At 37.3% G+C, this 23,220-nt stretch overlaps 2 protein-coding genes across 9 annotated transcripts in view; one reads left to right on the forward strand and one right to left on the reverse strand.

Moving 5' to 3' along the window:
• Positions 1 to 1,150: 1,150 nt before the first annotated feature.
• SCPPPQ1 (secretory calcium-binding phosphoprotein proline-glutamine rich 1) lies at positions 1,151 to 9,936 on the forward strand. 2 transcript variants are annotated; one of them, XM_081580791.1, is made up of 7 exons: positions 1,151 to 1,215; positions 3,328 to 3,360; positions 3,451 to 3,528; positions 5,678 to 5,722; positions 6,557 to 6,583; positions 8,455 to 8,484; positions 9,901 to 9,936. In XM_081580791.1, the coding sequence occupies exons 1-7, from the start codon at positions 1,159 to 1,161 to the stop codon at positions 9,904 to 9,906; spliced, it is 276 nt and encodes a 91-aa protein (XP_081436917.1). In that variant the 5' UTR covers positions 1,151 to 1,158; the 3' UTR covers positions 9,907 to 9,936. The 2 variants fall into 2 exon arrangements, with proteins under 2 accessions (XP_081436917.1, XP_081436922.1); XM_081580796.1 differs by lacking the exon at positions 3,328 to 3,360.
• Positions 9,937 to 10,297: 361 nt separating this feature from the next.
• Positions 10,298 to 23,220, reverse strand: part of NUDT9 (nudix hydrolase 9) — a 38,146-nt gene continuing 25,223 nt past the window's right edge. For all 7 annotated transcript variants that reach the window (XM_081580745.1, XM_081580763.1, XM_081580734.1 and 4 more), the window contains 4 exons: positions 21,260 to 21,371; positions 19,377 to 19,523; positions 18,290 to 18,374; positions 10,298 to 13,231 (listed from right to left, as the gene is read on the reverse strand). In XM_081580745.1, the coding sequence (XP_081436871.1) occupies positions 13,056 to 13,231; positions 18,290 to 18,374; positions 19,377 to 19,523; positions 21,260 to 21,371 (520 nt within the window). In that variant the 3' untranslated portion in view covers positions 10,298 to 13,055. The remainder of the gene's footprint in view (positions 13,232 to 18,289; positions 18,375 to 19,376; positions 19,524 to 21,259; positions 21,372 to 23,220) is intronic.

A 23,220-nucleotide genomic window follows, 5' to 3' on the forward strand; every position in this document is an offset into this window, starting at 1 on the left:
CAGTTTAGCTTCAAATTCTGTGACTCATATTACCCATGACCACAAAGGCATTAGCAATATGGCTTAAATATGAGATGGGCATAGAGATTCTAGATCGCACAGCTCTTTGAATTTGTTGCCCAAGGACCATTTGAAGTGAAGGTAATTGAAAAGACACAGTATATTTTGGACTGATTCTATTGCATTTGGTAGAAGTTTTTGTGTCGGATAATTTAATGAATAGGTCCACTTTTCAAAGGAAGAAAAAAAGTCAAGGGTTTGAATGCAGAAGGAAGAAAAATACAAAGAAGAAACATGAAAAGGGGAAAGGGAGATGAGCTGCCTAAACTTGGGCAAAGTGAAATAGCACAAAGATAGATCTGAGTTGTTTCAAGTACATATGTGGTAAAATAGTTGAAGAGTGACTTGCATATCAAGAGGTATAACTTGCTTCAGATGCTGGGGACAAGTCTTAATAGGAATATGATGAAGTTGATTTTTCTTCCAAAATTCAATTCCAGAGTACAGTGATTTGGTTCAAAACTCCTAAGGTAAGTTAATATGAATTAAATGTGATTTAAGATCATAAAAAGGTTTACTTTCAGAAACTCCTGGCCAGTAAAGACCACATTGACTTGCTTTATTGAATTTATTCATAATGTGCATTTTCTCTCCCAATCCAAAATGCCTTTCAAGACTTTTCCCGTATAATTTTCTTGAGAAATTATAATTGTCAGTAATAGCATCCATACCATGTGAAGACCTGGTAAATCTCATGGGTATAGAAGCTCAAGGTGGATTTATTTGTATACGTAAGAAATCTCACTTGAGCCAGTGGTACCATATCTCAGATAATAAGCATGCTATGACATTGATGTTTGATTTGTGGGTAAAGATCACAAATTTGAACTTCAGAGACCAAGCAGTACAGGTTGAACCGTGAAATTACAAGGAAGAGGTAAGAGTAAGTAATGTTATGAACCAGAGAATGCATGTCTTGTCTAAACACCATTTTTAAAGCATTGACATAGGCTTACAAAACCTGGATATAGAGGCAGAATTTAGTCTCATCACTATTTCAACACCTTTGATTAAACAGTCTATTAAAAATAGGAATAAGACCTAGAAAGAAACTAAAAATGATCTCCTAACCCTTGAATTCCAGACTCCTCCTTCAGAATGAAATGTCTTCTCCTGGCTGGCCTTTTGATTACGGCCACTGCTTTGCCCATCCCTGTGAGTACTGCCCTCGATTTTCCATTCCATTTCTGTTCTAGAGACAGGACCTAGAAAGCACTTCCTGTATCTTTTTATTTCATGGAAGAGGAAAGTGGACTCCAGGAAAATTGTAGAACCAGGAATTTACCACTCTTCTTCAGTCCAAGGGTCTTCCCAGTACAAATCCCAGCTCTGCGTGCCATTTGCAAGCCGCATGACCTTTTTGAAATAGATATATGTATGTATATATATGTATAGGGCTTCCCTGGTGGCTCAGACGCAGACGCAATGAGGGAGACCCAGGTTCGATCCCTGGGTCGGGAAGATCCCCTGTAGAAGGAAATGGCAACCCACTCCAGTACTCTTGCCTAGAAAATTCCATGGATGGAGGAGCTTGGTGGGCTACAGTCCACGGGGTCACAAAGAGTCAGACACGACTGAACTGGTCTTAGTTGTGGCACACAGGATCTTTGATTTCATTGTGGCATGTGGAATATTTTAGTTGCAGCATGCAAACTCTTAGTTGCGACATATGGGATCTAGTTCCCAGACCAGGGATCGAACCCGGGTGCCTCACATTAGGAGCACAAAGTCTTAGCCACCAGACCACAAGCTGTATGACCTTGAGTGAGGAAATAACCCATGGCTTCCTAGCCTGTAACATGAGTTGTTAAGAATTACCTCAGAGCTGTGCAAGGATGATAAAAATGCATCAATGCACTGAAGAGTCCTAACTGGAATATACTGCTACTGCTAAGTCACCTCAGTTGTGTCCGACTCTGTGCGATCCCATAGATGGCAGCCCAGCAGGCTCCGCCGTCCCTGGGATTCTCCAGGCAAGAACACTGGAGTGGGTTGCCATTTCCTTCTCCAATGCATGAAAGTGAAAAGTGAAAGTGAAGTCGCTCAGTCGTGTCCGACTCTTAGCGACCCCATGGACTGCAGCCCACCAGGCTCCTCCATCCATGGGATTTTCCAGGCCCCAGGAAGCTCTCAAATAAACCTAGCAATATAGAGCAAGTATTCCACACTGACCTAAGTCTTAATTAGGCAGTTTAAGTTGTTTCATTTACAGTATCCTCACCCCAACTCGTCTCATGTTGATTAGAGTCATGCTTCCTCATCTATATGAATGAGATCTATGAGTTTAAGCTGTGTTTATTATTATCTGAATATGTAGGGCACCTAGGAAACAGGAGGACTTCCCAGGTGACACTAGTGGTAAAGAACCTGCCTGCCAATGCAGGAGACACAAGAGACGTGGGTTCGAACCCTGGGTTGGGAAGATCACCTGGAGTAGGAAATGGCAACCCACTCCAGTATCCTTGCCTGGAGAAGCCCATGCACAGAGAAGCCTGGCAGGTTACAGTCTATGGGGCCCACGAAGAGTCCAACAGGACTGAGCTGATTGAGCACAGCTATTAATAGTAGGCAGGAACACCTGCTCCCTGCACATTTTGTACCAAAGGAGCTCTCAGAGAAGTGAGGCAGCTTTCAAATTTTTATTTGGGGATACCAAATTTAAGTTTACATTTCCATACTCTCTCTACTTTGAACTTCTAAGTGCTGAAAATTATATTGAGAACACTGTTGATTTGCAAATAATGAGGCATGCGATATGTAACTAACCGTACGAAATGTTCAGAAGAATATTCTTTGGAAATAAGGTTAAAGGTAAAAAGTACAATGTCCAAATTACTGGATAAAATTAATTCAACCTTTCTCTATTAGACTCAACTGCTTTCTTTTTTTTTTTAGACTTTTTATATTGGAGTATAGATGATTAACAATGTTACGATAGTTTCAGGTAGACAGCAAAGCGATTTAGTCATACATACATACATACATACAGCCATTCTACCCAAACTCCCCTCCCATCCAGGCTGCCACATGACATTGAGCACAGTCCCCTGTTCAACACAGTAGATCCTTGTTGGTTATCCATTTTAAATATAACAGTTTGTACATTAGACTCAACTGCTTTTTATTCCAGAGGGAAAGGTACATCACTGATGAGTATAATGCTTGATAGTGGCTTGTGGCCCATTCTCATTTAGAATCAAATCTCTTTGTAATAAATAACGCATTGCCATATGTTGTTTTACCTTGTTGCTGCTGTTGTTTTACAAGCTTGAACAATCTGGAGGAAGTTCCAGTGCTCAGGTAAACTTCTGGTTGTATTTTCAAATGATACGTTCATCATTTTCAGTTTTTAAATGTTTGACATGACTGACACCATGTCTCTTGTTACAGAGATTTAACTTTTACCCACCCCAAGGAGCACCATTTTTCCCTCAGATCCCATTTCCCCCACCTGTACAACTGCCCCTGGTAAGCATGGGTTTGGGGAACCTCAAGTTATGAAAAGTGGTTATTAGTCAGATGATGGTTATAATATTTTCCAGACTTGGACACAGACATAAAAGACATTAAGAAACCACCAGGCAGCAGCTATTCAGACTTCCCTCCCTGCACAGCTTGCAGAGTGTGACCAGGGGAGCAAGTACCCCTCCAGGGATTCAGTGACTTCTTCCAATTTCTCCCTACACTTGAGATCAAACAGGTGTTTATACTGAATTACCTCGACTATGATGAGCTTAGTTACTTTCAGGAAGGGAATGTTAACTTTTGTCTGTATTACCTGTTCTTTTTCTCCTTTTAAATCACCTTGTTGCCTTCTCTAAGAAGTTCCACCCCCCACCCCTAATGTTTTCTCACAGGTCAAACAATATAATTATTTTGCTCTTCTTGTATCCTCTTCAATCTCTTAACATCTGAATTCTTACATCTTGTTTAATAAAGGCCAGAATAACACTACCTACCTAACAGAGACACCTTTATTGGGACAGACAGGATTCATTTGGCTAATATTTACTGTCTGCCAGATAAAGCGGTCTATAGTGATCGCTAGAAAAACAAAAAATTTGAGTAAGCTCGCAATCTGATAAAGAGGTTCATAAATGAAAAAAAAAAAAAAAATGCATTGGGCTGGCCAAAAAATTTTGCTCAGGTTTTTCTGTAACATCGTAATGGAAAAACCCCAGTGAACTTTTTGGCCAACCCCATAATTTGCTAAATGCTTCTAGATGCAAATACAAAACCAGCTGACTTAGGCTGTGTGTCAGAGTTCATTCACAGAGGAGAGGCAGCCAAGCCAGGTTATCAGAAGTGAGTGAGGCATTCCAGGTACAGGGAACAGTCAGTGCTGAGGACGTGGCAACTCAGGGAATGACCAGTTCAAGGAGGCTACAACACAGGCTGGGACATGTCAAACAAACAATAGCCAGGCAATGTTGTTTTGAAAAGTTTACACATTTTAAAATAGCATCTTGTTTAACTTCTTGCCTATCATCTAAATACTTTTAAAGCAGAAACACAATTTTGCATAATTTTTTTTCATATTTAAATGTAACAAAACACCTTCCCTTTGCTTATATTTAATTTCAAACTGTTTACTTCTCCGCTTTAAGTAGGCTTTTGTAAACTGTCACTAAAGTGACTGTCCTCAATGGAACATTCTTTCCCTTTAATGTATTCACATGACCTAATGGACTCTTAGGCTTCCCAAGTGGCACTCATGGTAAAGAACCTGCCTGCCAATGCAGGAGACCTTAGAGATGCAGATTCAATCCCTGGGTCAGGAAGATCCCCTGGAGGATGGCAATCCACTCCCATATTCTTGCCTAGAGAAATCCATGGACAGAGGAGACTGGTAGGCTACAGTCCCTAGGGTTGCAAAGAGTCAGACACAACTGAAGCATAGGACTTAGCCTGCATGCAATGGACTCTTAAGACACTAAATTTCTAAGTTCTTGCATTTATAACTAACTGCTATTTATTTTGTTTCCAGTCAGGCACACTGGGTTGTTTTTTTTTTTTTTGGCTGAAATCCAGTAAGATTTGTTTTAAATTGATGCAAAACCCTGGAGTCTTGGTCTATAATTTGAATTTATTAATTGCTACTAAAATCATATGCCTAATATTATGTAAATCTATGTGTAATTCTCGCCCAGAGAATTCCACGCACAGAGGGAGCCTGGTGGGCTACAGTATATAGGATCGCAAAGAGTTGGACATGACAGAAGCGACTTAGCACACACATGTGGCAATAAAAAGAATTACTAATATTTGAAACAGATGCTCTTCCTTCCACCAGATGGCAGAACAGTATTAAAAATCAGGCAAAGATGGCCTACTGTAACTATCAATGCTTAAGGCAGGTTTCTGGGCTTTAGGTTTGACTAATTAAGCAAAATAAGCATACTTTTTAAAAGAAAAATATGACTTGAAGTTCACTCTAGAGTCTAATTTCCACCAACTAGAAGGTGGGCTCCATGAGAGCATATAATTGCTCAATAAATACTGGGTGGGTGGATGGACGGACGAGTAATCAATGAACACACGAGGAAAAAAAGCTAAAACAAAATGTTCTACTCTGTTTTATTCACAACTCACTTCCCCTCCCCCCCTTTTTTTGTAGATTCCAATTCCTCTTCCTTTTCCATTTCCTAATAATCCAAATCAGGTAATTATACTTAAAAGTTTTCCTTTAAGAAAGTATTTAAACGAGTACAAAACAAAAAACTTGAAAACTCTTGAGATTCATTCGGAAAGGAAGTTGACACCAAAAATAATGGTTCTCATTATCCTTTGGGGACCATTAGTGGGAACCATTAGTGAAGCCTTTGAATTAGATTTAAGGTTATGGTTATGGTATAAGGATTATGTAAATTTTACTTTTGACAAGACTTTACTGGATGAGGAAAAATTACACAGAATGACAGTCACAAACCAAAAAATAGTGTATAACACAGCATATTAATTCTAAACTTTTAACAATACTTCTATTACAATTATAGGAAATTATATTATTAAAGTTGTGAAGTTGTTGGGAATTTCCTGGTGTCCAGTGGTTAGGACTTGGCACTTTCACTGATGGGCCCAGGTTCCATTCCTGGTCAAGGAACTAAGATTCTGCAAGCTGTGAGTCTTGCCCAAAAAAACAAAAAAAAAGATTCCCAAATATAGTCTTTTTTCCAACCTCGTAAGCGTAAGTTTCATCATCTTTCCAAGAAATCCCAGCTATATTTTCAGTCAAGAACAACAACAACAGAATAAAAAATTTATCTCTGTTTCCAGAGATAGCAGGTGTGAAGGCTGGGTGGGTACCATGGCATGGGGGGAGGGGGAGACTTAAAATATCTGTGAATGCCAATCTTACTGATGTAATTTTATATATGCTAAGAATTTCAAAAAGCATGTTTTCATTAATCAAGTTATCATAAAACATATAACATACAAAAGATAAAATGCTGAATTATAACTTCTTTATTATTTGATTGTATCTTCTTTATTCTAGGTCCTGACACTTAATGATCTCATAGCGGTAAATACTGCCCTGTTAATCTATAAAGTTTATAAAAATACTATATTCAACACCTACAACACATTACATTTAAGATGATCCAGTTCATCATACAAATTACTGTCTTTATTAATCCAGTTCATTTGGAAATGAAATAAAGCACAGTTGTTAAGTTCAAAGCCAGAAATGTCAATGCATGCAAACAGTTCTACATTCACTTATTCATCTCCTCCAAACTATAAACTGACAAAACAACCTGTTCTATCATTGATGAGGATGAAGGTGAAGAGTCAAAAGATTTAAGAATTATAGAAGAAACTACTTTAGGAGAGATGAAATAGACTTGACCATTTCTTCACTAGTGAAGCACTTGCATAAATGCATAATATATTATAATCAAACTTAAATCCCAATAGGCAATTTTTTACTGAACTGCACAAAGTTCAACTTTTTAATGATGCCCTTTATTGATATAGTTATTTTGAATCTGTTTATGAAAACACACGTAAAACACTTGAGAGTTAAAAAAGAGAAAACTAAAAAATTTCATTTCCCACATACTTTGCACACAAACATTTTCTGAAATCTAGATACATCTCACAACGGATGTATTAACTTGGGATATCTTTCTCTTTAAGATGCATCATTAACTAAATGGTATACTTTATAGTTGATGGCATCTTAGAATTAGAGACCCGCAGTATTTCATAAAAATGGCAGAAAGTTAGGCCTAAATCATTGTGTGCCTGGGGTAAAACTTTTCAGGATTTGTCTATACAGATTATTTAAAGGCAATCATCTTGAGGAATATTTAAGTGTTCCAAAAACTTTAAGGTCAAACTAGATAAGAGCACAAGCCAAGTTTTAATTAGTGCTCTTTCTACAATCCACTCTTAAGCATTATGATAGCCCATTTCCAAATGTAAATCATACAAGTTCTAGCATACTCCTAATCATGTTAGAATGTATATTTATACATATATATATGAATACATATTCTAAAAATGTTTGGGGAAACTACTGTCAATAATTAATTATTGATGATTCCAAAATCAGCAAGTTCACCTTCACATCAAAACATGGCTAAAAGAGCACTGGCCTGTGGTGGGTAAGTCTAGATTCCACGCTCATCTTTAAATTACCTGTGTGACCTTGGGTAGATGTATTAATTTACCTCCAAAGTCTCTTCCAGTGAAAATACTGACTCCTCACACATACGACTTCTTCAAAAATTACCAAATTTGATTTGGTAATACCTATACTTTACTTTTCTAAACTTTATTTAAGGGCATTATTCTTGGCTAAGAATAAGCAGATCAGTGTTTAGCTTACACATTCTTGCATATATGTTGGGGTGGACAGCACTATAAATAAAGGCATTTGCCTTTTTGACACAGTGGTCAATTCCTCAAGCAAGCTGCCAGTCTCTTAAAACAGGACCACATGAAAGCTACAAAGCAATACTTACCAGTAAAACTGCTCCTATAAGCACATCCTTGAAGCAAAATCATAGCTGTCCTAAAATTCTGGTTCAAGTGTCATTCACACACGGAATTCACATAATTTAAGAAAGACAGCACTTGTATGTAAGTGTATACAGCCAGTTTCTCAACCACTCACGTGAATTTTCTGTATTTCAGATATAGTGAATATCATTACAAGGCAGTTACAAAAAGAACAGTTCTATGAATTAAGGGAGTTCAAATCTAAATATTGCATATTCATTTAAAATCTTACATCACATAAATAAAACATGGAATTAATTAATTTTTCAGGGAAAACAAAGATTTTCATATAGAAAATATTTTAGCTTATATACATACTCAGTTAAAAATAAGCTAAAAGGTAAACCCATTGTTTTCACTGATTGTTGATATTTTTTTCTTTCACAGTTAATCATTTCTATCTTGAACCAACCTGGGGTAAGTATTAATTTTTAAGCTACTATAAACTACAAATCTACTTAATGGGCTGAAGCTATCTCAATAATTTTTTTAGGGCTTCTTTGGTTGTTAAGACTTTTTTGCTATGGTTATACTGATAAAAGCAAGTGATATTTAATCTCAGAAAAGGTAAGAATAATTCTTCTAAACCATAAAAATTTATGGCAGAATGGAACCCAAGCAATCTACCTAAGGTAAAACTCATGAATTATAAACTCAGTTTCCTCCAATATCTTTAGATCAAAATTTCGGCAGGTCTAAAAAGGTATTCTTTTCATAATGCCCATAGCATTTGACAAAATTTCAGCTTATAAGAAATTAGGTTAAGAAATTTCAAACAGTAAATTTTACCTCAAGCTTATTTTTGTCTTACGGACAATTCATAGTTAACAGTAAGAAAAGCCCACTCTGGAACCACCAAATCTAGACATGCTCTCATCTCCAGGAAAGGCAACAAATCTCCTTAACACAAAAGCATCAGTACTCTTGATGGAAACTCTACAAACCTTGAGACTTCTTCTCCGATTCTCACCCAAGTTTGCTTTCATTGAAAATATATATAAAAGAGAGAAAGAGACCAAAAAAGTATATTCTTTTTAAATATCTGAATTCATGTCAAATAAAATTGATGCTTTTGAGCTGTGATGTTGAAGACTCTTGGGAGTCCCTTGGACGGCAAGGAGACCCAATCAGTCCATCCTAAAGGAAATCGGTCCTGAATGTTCCTTGGAAGGACTGATGCTGAAGCTGAAACTCCTGGCCACCTGATGCGAAGAACTGACTCACTGGAAAAGACTCTGATGCTGAGAAAGACTGAAGGCAGAAAAGGGGACGACAGGGGATGAGACGGTTGGACACCTTCACCAACTCAATGGACATGGGTTTGGGTGGACTCTGGGAGTTGGTCATGGACAGGGAGGCCTGGCGAGCTGCAGTCCATGGGGTCACAAAGAGTCGGACACGACTGAGCAAATGAACTAACTGAAAATTATATACAGTATGTATTTAACTTATCTCAAGAGAAACTGATGAATCAAAATATTCTCAATCTGAATTTTGAGAAAGAAATTGGATTTCACCCAAGTTTTCCTTTTGACAAAGTTCCATTGCCCTAAAGTACTTATTCTGTGTTTCTTACCACTTCAAGTGATCTTATCAGGCCACTAAGGGTGAAGTGAGAGGAATTAAGCTGTGTTACAAAGACATTTAATGGTTCAATTTATCAGCATTTAGGTATAAAAGAACATTATTTTCCTTCTCCCAACACACATGACTGTACCAATACTAATCCATCAATGTTTAAATAAACATAATATGGGAGACATGAGAGGAGGCAAGAAAAAAATGACGGCAAAAATACCTAGTAACTATAATCTGTATTGTTTATTTTGGCAGAAATAATTCTCTTACTACTATGTCAGAAGTCATACGGTGAGTAAAATCTCCAAATATCTTTTTTTTTTAATTAATTTATTTGGCTGTGTCAGGTCTTAGTTGTGGCACTTTGAAACTTTAATCTTCGTTGTGGCTTGCAGGGTGCTTTTTTAGTTGCAGCATGTGGAATCTAGTTTCCTGACCGGGGATCAAACCCAGGCCCCTGTGTTGTGAGCATGGAGCTTTAGCCACTGGACCACCAAGGAAGTCCCTCCAAGTATCTTTCAAGCATTACAATACATTTTAAATACTTTCATCCTAAGAGTCTAATAGCCTAAGACTGTGCCCATACTGATGTTAATAATATGGTTAAAGTAGATGTAAACAAGACCAAATAAATTACAAGTGCTTCTCCAAATGATGTACTTTAAAATCAACATTTATTAAAACTTCACAAATATTTTAGAAAATAACAGCAAACACCATAAGTCCTTATACTGTAAGACAGAGTAGTATTTAGCCTCTGAAAATGGTTAGAAATTTTAGGTGCCCTCTTTAACAGATTTAGTATCTTGCTTCTATTGAGTTTGAAATGCTTTAAAGTCTTAAGAACACCTGCTACCAAGACAAACACTGGGTGCAACCACTCATCCATAAGTTAAGATATTATCAATAAATTGTCTCTGGGCCATGATTACGCCACCAAGTTCAGTAACACTAGCCAAATCAGATGTGGCTCTTAAATTTCAAGTAATAACCCATAAATGTACTATCGATAACATGAGTATTGCTTAAGTAATAAAGAATCTACCAAACTACAAACTTAAAGTAAGAAATAATAAAAGCTTCATAACCTTAGTGAGGAATACAAAAGACAGAGAATTGTTTCTGGGGTCTAGCAAAACCCAGCTCTGTTGCTTTCTGAATAAACCTTGGGGCAACCTCTCTAAATTTCATTTTCATCTGTGAAGTAGGAATAATACCACCGAACTTCACAGGATTCTTGTGAGGATTGAGGGATATAACATAGATATTCAAGAAATGGTATCCACACTATTTATTTTACTAAGTGTCTCTAAAAAACAAAAATGTTCCTTATATCTAAAATATAAGAAAAGCAAATGTGAAGGCAATATCACCTATTATAGGAGCAGATATTCCTCCAGAAATGTCTTAAACTAAAATTTTAATCTGTTTTTTCTCTATTATAGATGGCGCTGGATACCTACAGTGAGAAGATTATCTACTTCTACCCTATCTACAGTGTATAGTAGTTTTATCATTTTGCATACTTTGTAAATGTTCCAATGAAAACTATAAAATGCAACAAAAAATTTATTATCTATGGATAATGTGCTTAGTTATTTTTTAAAGACAATTTTTAATATAACCTAAAATCTTTACTAATGTCAGTTTAGATGCATCAAAACTATTGAAACATAAGTAAATGTCATTCTTCAGGCAAGTACTCAAGCTTTCTTAAGAACTTCTGTGAGCAGCTTGTTTTAGAAAATCCTATTCAGTGTCAGTAAGAAGCAATTTCTTCCTGCCAAACAGTGAAAGTAGAGTTAAATTCTTTCACGCTGAGTCAAGGTCGTCCTACCCTTCACTCAGTGAGTAGACCATCCTTGTCAAGCACATGTCCCTTATTACACACCCAAGGACCAGGATTTTATGGATTTTAGAAAACTAATACTGAACATAAACCTTATAACTAACTCTTTCAGAGGGGTTTGAGGCAACGACCTGAAATCAAACGTTCAAATGTTTCTCAGCAAAACAGAGGAAAAAAAGCCTCCTGTCAGTTCGGTTTAAGTTTACCACCAAGAGCTTTGACACTAAATAAGGGGGAAAAAAAACCAAAAACCTTTTTTTGTTAATTTATCTTAGCCCTTGTTTTGTTCTCTAACTCCAGAGTAAGCCTAATACCTTCTTCAAATATCTGAAGAAAACAACCATGCCTCTATTCCCCAAACCACCTTTTCTTCAGATGACCCACCTGCAGTCCAACAGAAATGAGGATGGACTTATGACAGTCCCTACCTCAGGTCAATAGGGGTCAGTACTATGGGACTTTCCCAATGGACATATAGGCCAGAAAGTGATATAAGTGTCCAATGAGACAAGGCAGTGTTATCTTCCTTCCTCTTCCCTGCTTCCAAGAACACCTGGAACACCAACTCTTTCCTCAAGGAATGACAACGTTAACAGTGAGACTCAAAAACTGAAGTCAGTCCTTAACAATCCCTAACAAAAGACACTTTAACTCCCAAAGACCTCCTCTGTCTCCGTCTCATTTCACTTCCTTTCTGAACGCCATTTTTAATTCATTTATGGTACATACATTTACAGTAGTGAAAGTGAAAGTCACTCAATCATGTCCAACTCTTTTGCGACCCCACAGACTATACAGTCCATGGAATTCTCTAGGCCAGAATACTAGAGTGGGTAGCCTTTCTCACAGTTACAGTTGAGTGGAATGCATATATAAATTTAAATTACTAGTTTTCTGGACACATTTTTGTAATTCAGAATTTTTGGAAATGAGGACATGATCTCTTGTTCATTGATCTTGATCTTTTTCGACTAAAAGAGTGACTGAAATTTCCTAATATAACTTACAACTCTAAAGTCAAGAATGCAAAAGGTCTCCGTTTTTGAAACCAGCTTCAACAAGATCATATAAAGCAAAGTGTGAACCAAGTAATTTAAAGATAAATCAGATTAGGCAATGGTGATTGGCACTCCTCTGAGAGATGCTTGATACGGTAGGAATATCCTTCATACCTCAAAAGTCAATGGGGAAAAACAAAACTGACAAGAACTACACAGAAAGCAGAAATTATGGCTGAACAGAAATTTATCTAAATTTATCTTTGTTCAAATTCTGATTCTTCAAAGAGCATCAGTTGTTTCAATATGGTTTAAGCCATGCTTAAATAGAATACATACCAAATGATTGTTTACAGCGCTTTTGACAAAACAGCAGAAAAATCTGTGTTGTTTCACCACACCTGCTAATTTTATTCTGATGCAAAACCTAACTGCCTGTCATTTAATGAATAAAGTAATTTCCAAGTGACCTGCCCTGCCCTTTCTATATATGAGTTCCGTGATACCGTCTTCTCCGTACATGCTCCATTCCTGGCTTCTGGCTTACAATGGAGACTGAGCTGTTACCCAGGGCAGCCAGTCTCATTGTCCTCACTCCAGTGTGCATCTCGTTTCTCTGCCACAAGTTTGATGAACTGAGCGTGACTAGCATAAAGCTTGAGTTTATCGCTGATGTCCATCCATTTCACCTTTCCAGCATCATCTCCAGCTTCTAAGGTAAGGCTATCCATTATTTCACCTGGTTACCAGAGAAAAAACATCATCAAGAAATGTAATTTATTTAGTCACTTCTGTTTCTGCATAATCCTGTACCTTCAAGTATTCTTACTCAAAATAATTTTAAATCATCATGTTAAGTGGCAGACTGAATTAAAAACGAGAATATTCCAAATTTTCCAAATGCCCAAATTTTAATCAAGTTTCTAAATTTCAAGTCAAGTTACCAATAAGAAAGCTTTTCTCAGACTTGCCTAGAGGTCCAGTGGTGAAGAATCTCCACTTCCAACGCAGAGGGTGTGGGCTCAGTCCCTGGTCAGGGAACTAGGATCCCACATGCCAGAGGGTGCAGCCAAAAAAAAAAAATCAAAGCTTTTCTCTCTCTCTTGCTCTTTCTCAGTGCAGTTCAATCGCTCAGTCGTGTTCAACTCTTTTCGACCCCATGGACTGCAGCACACCAGGCTTCCCTGTCCCTCACCATCTCCCGGAGCTTGCTCAAACTCATGTCCATTGAATCAGCGACTCCATCCAACCATCTTGTCCTCTGTTGTCCCCTTCTCCTCCTGCCTTCAATCTTTCCCAGCAACAGGGTCTTTTCCAATGAGTCAGTGCTTTGCAACAAGTGGCCAAAGTATTGGAGCTTCAGCTTCAGCATCAGTCCTTCCAGTGAATATTTAGGACTGATTTCCTTTAGGATTGACTGGTTTGATCTCCTTGCAGTTCAAGGGACTCTCAAGAGTCTTCTCCAATACCACTCTTACACAGATAAGAGTGTATGTATTCATGGTTGCAGTCCATGTATTTATGCTGCAGTCCATGGGGTCACAAGGAGTCAGACATGACTGAGCGGCTGAACAACAACAATTTCTGGCTGCATTTAGGTCTTCGTTGTTCTGTGCCGGCTTTCTCTAGTTGTGACAAGCGGGGGCTACTCTTTGTTGCTGAGTATGGGCTTCTCATTGCGGTGGCTGTTCTTGTTGTTGCGCGTGGGCTTAGCTGCTCCACGGCATGTGGGATCTTCCCAGACCAGGGACTGAACCCATGCCCCTGTATTGACAGGCAGATTCTTAACCACTGGACCAGCAGGGAAGTCCAGCTTTTCTCTTTAAAAAGTAAAAATATTACTCTTAAAAGAAAAAAAAAAAAAGAATTAACATTAAATAAACATGAAACCTCACATTAAAATTCCAGAGGGATTAGATTTAAACATTAAAAAAAATGAAAGAAAACAATTATAAATGATTCACTTTAGAGTCATAAGGTAAGTACACTTTTCCAAGTATTACACCAAATCAGAAACCATGTACTTATATTTATTAAAATATTTATAATTATCAAAAATTAAAAATAAATGTTTTCAATCACAGTTAGCAATCTAAATGGCATATTTCTGTAGGACAGTTTGGCAGTATTTATCAAGAGCTTTTAAAAAGCAAGTGCTCTTTGATAAGCATTCATACAACAAATATCTTATTGCCTCTTATGCATCAGGCTCTGTAAGAGACACTAGGGAGACCATAAACAACTGAATAATTTCATTTCAAAGGATTTACCCTAAGGAAATAGACACGCTTACTGAAATACTCCAGACAACACTATTCATAAACAGAGGAAAAAGAGGACATAACCAAACTTTCCATTGAGAGAGCACAGATTAAATAACTGATAAAGAGTCCACTGGACTCCCATACAGCCATTAAAAATGAAGCAGCTCTCCACATACTGACATGGAAATATGTCCATAATATATTAATAGATTAAGTGAAATTGTAAGTAACAAAATAGAATGCAGAGTGTCAGCCCATTTTTATTTTAAAAACAGCTATACAAAATTTGGAAGAAAATAAAATGTTAACTGTCATTATCTTTGGGGAATTAAATACCTGCTGCTTTAAAATTGTTTCCACTTTATGTCACCTATTTTCTAAATAACTCATTATAAACACACATATTCTTTATAACGATTACATTTGTAATAATAAAATAATAACACTGCTTCTTAAAAGAATCAGTCGAATAGTTTAGCACATGAAAGAGAAAGTGTTAGTCACTCAGTTGTGTCTGACTCTTTGTGACCCCATGGACTGTAGCCCACCAGGCTTCTCTGTCCATGGGATTTCCCAGGCAAGAATACTGGAGTGGATTGCCATTCCCTTCTCCAGGGGATCTTCCCGACCCAGGGATCAAACCCAGGTTTCCTGCGTTGCAGGCGAATTCTTTACCGTCTGAGCCACCAGGGAAGCCCGTTTCAGCACAAAGGTTTCTAAATCCCAGTGCCAAAATGACAGCTCTTTGTGTACCTTAACGGCAAATACAATAAACGATAACCAATGGAGAACCAGAATTAAGAAGTAAATCAGAGTCTAAAAGTTAAATTAAAATATGATTATCTAAATAACAACATTCTCCAACACGCTCTTTATCAGATCCAATAATGTCGGAACAGCATCCTGCCCTTTGGTCAACTAATAAACTACACAAAGCGAAATTTTAAAAAGTTAGTTTATATGTCTGACATTTAAAGAGCTTGCAAGTCATCACTCCTATCTTCACACCAAAAAAATTCAAACAAACTGAAAATCAACAACCCTTCTTGGATATGCACAGGAGCCTGCTATGTCCCCCTTTGCCTGGCAAAGCAATAAAGCTATACTTTTCTACTTCACCCAAAACTCTTGTCTCTGAGATTCGATCTGGCACCAGCTCAGAGAAGCTGAACTTTTAGCATTGCTCCCAACTTACCACCACAGCAATAGAGATTCCATAAAATAACAAGGGAGCATTAACTGAAAGAAGTGCATGGCTCAGACCTTATTTAAGTAGTCTCTAGGGAAATCAAAAGAGGAAAGGAGGCTAAAACAAAAACACTGGGAGGAAATTTTGGTCTCTGACACCTACAATTATAGCAAATAATAAGTATAGCCTAACTCCTAGCTGTGTTTAGACAAACATAAAACCTCACACTAGAGGTCTACTTGCCTCAGTTCCTTTTACTAGATACATCATGTTCACCTTCCAAAAAAACTAGAAGGCATGCTAAAAGGCAAAGACCACAGTCTAAGGAGACAAAGGATCAGAATCAGACTCAGATATGGCAGAGATTTGAAATTATCAGACTGCAAAAATTTTTTTAAGTTTAGAGAAAGAATGAAACAATGAAAACAGTGAATGATTTGAACAACTCAGACACTATATAATCAACCACAAGAGGATCAGTCATTGTTTTTTAACTCCACAAATAAATAGCTAACAAATGTATCAGTACTTAAGTTGCAGAGACCTGCTTCTAAATTACATATGCATTATTTTTCCTTCTGAAATATTTCTTTAAGTTCTTAATACCAAAATGAATTCTTCTAATACTCTGGTTAGAGTTGTTGTATAGAAGTAATGAAATTTGTGCTGGGAGTTTCCCTAAGTTCAGCAAGAATGTATAAGTGACAAATCTTCTAGTTGCAGCCCATTTTATAAGGAAAAAACTGAGTCCAAGAGAACATGTGATTTGCACAAGGTTATACTGAGACAGGCAGAGAAGGCAATGGCACCCCACTCCAGTACTCTTGCCTGGAAAATCCCATGGACGGAGGAGCCTGGTAGGCTGCAGTCCATGGGGTCGCTAAGAGTCGGACACGACTGAGCGACTTCACTTTCACTTTTCCCTTTCATGCACTGGAGAAGGCAATGGCAACCCACTCCAGTATTCTTGCCTGGGGAATCCCGGGATGGCGGAGCCCGGTGGGCTGCCACCTATGGGGTCGCACAGAGTCGGACACGACTGAAGCGACTTAGCAGCAGCAGCAGCATACTGAGACAGGAAAGGGACAAGGCACAACCTTTAAAAGAATGATACAGCCATTGAGGACACAATATAAACTGGTTAGACCCAACGAGGTCCAAGACGGCAGACTAGATCTTGAGCCTCATTATATGTTCATTATGATACATCAGCATATGCTAAATGACACACCCACAGGAGTCAGGACAGTTCTGAGGCTAACCATAAAAGGTCAAAAAGTGAGTGTGATCCAATCTCTGGAAATCGTCCCCCCCCCTTTCCCAACATAGTTGGAATAATTCTCCCACTCATTAGCCTATGAAATTACCCAGCCCATAAAAACCACACACTCCATATTTCAGAGTCTCTTGCTTTCTGAGACAGCCCCCACTCTGTCTATGGAGTGTGTACCTCTCTGAATAAATCTGTGTTCACTCTCCTTCAGCTCGTTCTTGAATCCCTTCCTGCACGAAGCCAAGGACTCTCACTTGGCAGTCCATCCCAGGGACTCGCCTGAGACCTCAGACATGACCAGTCTCTCTCCTCCCATTTTTCCAGCAACAGTACAGCTCAGAAAGGAACCATGAATGGAACAATTAGTTCTTTGATATGGTACCACTTCATTATGCTACAGATGAAAACAAAGTATCTAAAAGGTCATCCAATTTAGCAATAAAATGTTTCAAGAGAAGCCACTAAACATATATTAAAATGGTAATTAATTTTCTAAATAGCAGATTCCCCCTTTCTTTTTATAGTAACAGATTTCCACCCACCTGCTAAATTTTTTAAATCCATTGATCAGAAAAAAACCATCCATTTGAAGTTTGTTCAATAGCTGGAATTTTTTTGATATTATTTTGCATTTTAAGAATACATGCTTATTATAAAATTATCTCAAACATTAAGACAGACATAAATCCCATTTCCTTTATTATACCCATACTTCCTACCCAAATCTCCAGTTGTTTTTGCTTTTGTTTTATACAAATGGACTCAAACAATTTGACAACTTTAAGGCACATAATTAGTTTATAATTTTAACATTAATTTTATATGCTACCAATGGATTAAAGGAGATTCGTTACTGGTAACACTTTTAAACTTTCTTCTATATATTCTTTCATTTTTTTTAACATATTATTTTAATATCAACAATCTGATTTCATACAAATATACTTCTATAATCACTAGATGATTGACTTAAAATGCTGAAACAGTCCAGATTTAATTGTGTTCTAGTAGGCTGCTTGACTCAAATTGATCCACTAATTCAGTTAGTTTAATAAACATTAGTAAAATTACCTGTTTCATCATGGTAATTCACAGCTTCTGTCTCTATCCATGCATTATCAGTGTTTCGAGGATCATCAACATAACCTTTATATATCTATTTTTTAAAAGGAGACAGACGAAAAAAAAGTATAGGGTGAAAAGGAATGGGTAGAGCAGAGCATGCTGCCTTCTTCAGAATCAGAAATATCCATTGCAAAACAATGCACATTTAACTAACATTAACTAAGACTCTTCGTGTACATATTGTTCTGTTTTAATAATTTCTATGGGGGGTGTGAAAGGGAGACTCAAGGAGGGGATATATGTATACATATAGCTGATTCATGCAGAAACTAACACAACACTGTAAAGCAACTATACGCCAGATTTAAAAATAAATAATTCTCATGATTACAGTTTTTGACATACAAAGATAGAGTCTTCTAGTTAAACAAAGATCTATAAACAAGGTTAGTAAAGACTAATATTTAAGCTCTTAATACATGAAAAGACTTGGATCTAGCCATCTAACACAAACATGACCCAAAACCCAGACAATATAAACAATTAAGAAATCCTAATTCTTGGAAGAAAACAAAGCACGTCAAACAAAAGCCAACAGCAACAAAAAGGAAAATCCATTCTTCTCCTTATTACTACTACACATATACCTTACAGTGATTTTTTTAAATCACAAAGGATACGTAAGCAAACAGACATGAGATTTAAACTGTTATGAATGAGAAAAGCTCTGAATAACGTAAGTTAAAACGTAAATGTCCTTTCAAAAAAGCTGAATTCTTGCAAATTTTTTAAAAACAGAAGAGATTCACTGTTAGATGGGTAAACTCAGCATCACATTAGCTCACACTGAGTCTAAAGAAAACCTATGAGGAAAAAATGTATTACAATAAATGATGTAAAGTTGGGCTATAAAAATTTAAGTAGGAATCTATTCACAGAGAAGAGCTACAATTTAATTTGTTTTATGAACATGTGTTTCAAATATACAAGTATTTCACTTTATTCAGAGAATAATCTACCAGATTTTCAGGTGAATTTTAAGTAATTTTCACTAATCCCCAGGACTAAATCCTTCTTAGAAATCATTTCTTACCACTAGATGTTCCTGGCTGAAGAGCTTGTGTAACTTATCCTGTAACTCTCGCTTTTCAGCACTGGATTTCTGTAAGGAGTTGAGAGCTTCCTCACCAAATTCTCTTTTCAGTGTGGCACTAATCTTCTCTCCTGGATCCACCATCCCCTGAGAGTCACATTTTTGTTTAAAAAAAAAGGAAAAAGCTTTAATTCAATCAATAAGTATTTACTGACTGATACAGTGGACATATATCACTCTGTGGTGATGCTGGTTTTGGTGCTCAGTCGTGCCTGACTCTTGCAACCCCATGTTTTGTAGCCCTGCCAGGCTCCTGTGTCCATGGGATTCTCCAGGCAAGAATACCGGAGTGGGTTGCCATTTTCTCCTCCAGGGATATGTTGCTCTATCTGCCCATAATCTTCCGTAATATGTTCTTCTCTAAATCATTTGTTTCTAGTAGAAGCAGCTTAGCAGGGTATCAACCATATATATACTCAACCACAGTAAATGGTCCAAGGTTAGCCTATGATAACTGAGCCTGTCAGACTTCTTTCCTGGTATTTTCCAAAGTCAAGCTACAGAAGGAACAGCTGGAGACAAGAAAGAATACAACAAACTGATACTTTCCCCACGGGTCATTCCATTCCAGTCACAGAGACCGCCTCAATGTTCCTAGGATGTGCCAGACATATCCCAACCTTAAGGCCTTTGCAACTGCTATTACTTCTACCTAAAGACGCTTTCCCCAGATATCCACATGGGTCACCTGTTCACCTCCTCCACATCTTCACTTAGATGTCACCTTCTCTCAGGAGACCTTCTGTAACCACCCTCTATCTAAAATTGCAAGCTCTCCCAACACTTCCTAGTCCCCTTCCTTGCTCCAGTGTTCTTAATACTTATCACCTTCTAACATAATAACTTATTTATCTTGTATGGTCTCCCTCATTGGAGTGTGAGCACCAACAAGACAGGGATGCTTGTTCATGTAGCTCTGCCGTATCCTCGGATGCTCAAAATACACTGAGATGAACGACTCTCAGAATTATATTTAATGACAACAGTTCCTGACTGATCAGAATTTCAAATGACAATAAAAACAGAAGATCCTATGATGATGATGTCATTGTATTTTGCATTCAGCATGTGTGAAGTTTATTTGGCTTGTACAGTCAGCTACAATCTTCATTTTCATTTCATTTTACCCTACAAAGAAAGAAACCATTCTTGCAGATAGCAGAATGTGTATATGACGAGTCATCCTCTTACCAAACTATCTCCATTTCACAATACAGCATAAAATATAAAACCCGCTCTTCAACACATACACATTTTTTTAAAGCCACTTGAAATACTACTGACGTGAACTCAATAAAAGTATACTCTTTCTGATGATATTACAGAAACTTAAAAAACTGTAAGGAACAGTAAGTAATGTATTACCTTTCTATAAAATACTGAAAATGTTACTTTGGTCTTAGAGTAGGGGATGGGTTCTAAAACAAGACTCAGCATTAGTGAGTATCTACAATACCAGGTTCCTTAAATGCGCTCTTTAATAATCCTATGAAATAGATATGATTATTTTTAGAACAAAGATCTGAACTCCACAGCACTCAGCTCCAAGTGGAAAGGCTAAAACACAAGCCCAGGTCTAACATCCAAGTCCATGGTCTTTCTCAAGGGTTTTAGAATTAAGACTCAGATTCTGACTGCTCTGTTGTATTATTCTCCATTTGTCATTAACAATGATACCTCACTGCAAAGGAATTACTAACTGAAGTAGGGAGGAAAGAAACGAAAGGGAGCAGAAAGGATCCATATGCAATAGCCTTGCACTATATAAGTAAAACAACCAAAAAGAACTTAAAACATTGATTTGACTTTATTTTAATGCTTACCCCTGGGATTGCCCATTCTCCACAATCTTTCCTTTTTATTCCAACAAACTGCAAGATGTTTCTCCCAGAAATGGGATGGCTGATTTTATTTCCACTTCTATCCCTTTTCCACCTATAAACAGTAATGTAAGATCATAAGTGATTCAGAACAAAGATCAAGGTCCTAAATCAAGCTTAACACAAAAATATAAAGATGTATTTTTCTTTATAATAGAGTATATATAAATTTACCTCAAATCACCTAGTTTTATAAAGAAATATTATTTTGCTTTAAAAAATACTCTCTAGCACTGTTACAAACCAAGACAAATGTTTACTTTCCATAAAGGATATTATAGTTTCCATAATAAAAATTTGAGATATACTTTTTACTAAAGTAAAATTTATCAAAAAGATTTTAAAGCAGAACAGAATTTAAAGGAACAGTCATTAAGAGTTTCTTTTTTCTTTTATCCAAGGAACCTTTTTAAGAATTATTAATATAAGTAGTGAAAAAGATCTGCAACAATTGCTTTTAACAGTTCACCCAGTTTTCAGAAAAGATTATGTGATACATGTTCAGTTGGTCTCAAAAAAAAAAATGCTTCTCAATCTTTATCCCGTTTTGATAAAACAAATCGCACTCTATCCTTTAATTTTATATTTCAAATTTAATTGCATGTTTTTAAAGCATCAAGGCTCTTTAGTTCCTCTTCACTTTCTGCCATAAGGGTCGTGTCATCTGCATATCTGAGGTTATTGATATTTCTCCTGGCAATCTTGATTCCAGCTTGTGCTTCCTCCAGCCCAGCATTTCTCATGATATACTCTGCATATAAGTTAAATAAGCAGGGTGACAACATACAGCCTTGACGTACTCCTTTTCCTATTTGGAACCAGTCTGTTGATCCATGTCCAGTTCTAACTGTTACTTCCTGACCTGCACACAGGTTTCTCATGAGGCAGGTCAGGTGGTCTGGTATGCCCATCTCTTTCAGAATTTTCCAGTTTATTGTGATCCACACAGTCAAAGGCTTTGGCATAGTCAATAAAGCAGAAATAGATGTTTTTCTGGAACTCTCTTGCTTTTTCGATGATCCAGCGGATGTTGGCAATTTGATCTCTGGTTCCTCTGCCTTTTCTAAAACCAACTTGAACATCTGGAAGTTCATGGCTCACATGTTGCTGAAGCCTGGCTTGGAGAATTTTGAGCATTACTTTACTAGCGTGTGAGATGAGTGCAATTGTGCAGTAGTCTGAGCATTCTTTGGCATTGCCTTTCTTTGGGATTGGAATGAAAACTGACCTTTTCCAGTCCTGTGGCCACTGCTGAGTTTTCCAAATTTGCTGGCATACTGAGTGCAGCACTTCATAGCATCACCTTTTAGGATTTGAAAGAGCTCAACTGGAATTCCATCACCTCCACTAGCTTTGTTTGCAGTGATGCTTCCTAAGGCCACCTGACTTCACATTCCAGGATGTTTGACTCTAGGTGAGTGATCACACCATCGTGATTATCTGTGTCGTGAAGATCTTTTTTGTACAGTTCTTCTATGTATTCTTGCCACCTCTTCTTAATATCTTCTGCTTCTGTTAGGTCCATACCATTTCTGTCCTTTATTGTGCCCATCTTTGCATGAAATATTCCCTTGGTATCTCTAATTTTCTTGAAGAGATCTCTAGTCTTTTCCATTCTGTTGTTTTCCTCTATTTCTTTGCACTGATTGCTGAGCTCCTGGCTTTTGCTTTTTGCTGACTATATAGAGCTTCTCCATCTTTGGCTGCAAAGAATCTAATCAATCTGATTTCAGTGTTGGCCATCTGGTGATGTCCATGTATAGAGTCTTCTCTTGTGTTGTTGGAAGAGGGTGTTTGCTACGACCAGTGTGTTCTCTTGGCAAAACTCTACTATCCTTGCCCTGCTTCATTCTGTACTCCAAGGCTGAATTTGCCTGTTACTCCAGGTGTTTCCCAACTTCCTA

This window comes from Giraffa tippelskirchi, chromosome 1 (assembly GCF_054371585.1).
Source record: "Giraffa tippelskirchi isolate mGirTip1 chromosome 1, T2T-mGirTip1v1.2.pri, whole genome shotgun sequence".
NCBI classification, from domain to species: domain Eukaryota; kingdom Metazoa; phylum Chordata; class Mammalia; order Artiodactyla; family Giraffidae; genus Giraffa; species Giraffa tippelskirchi.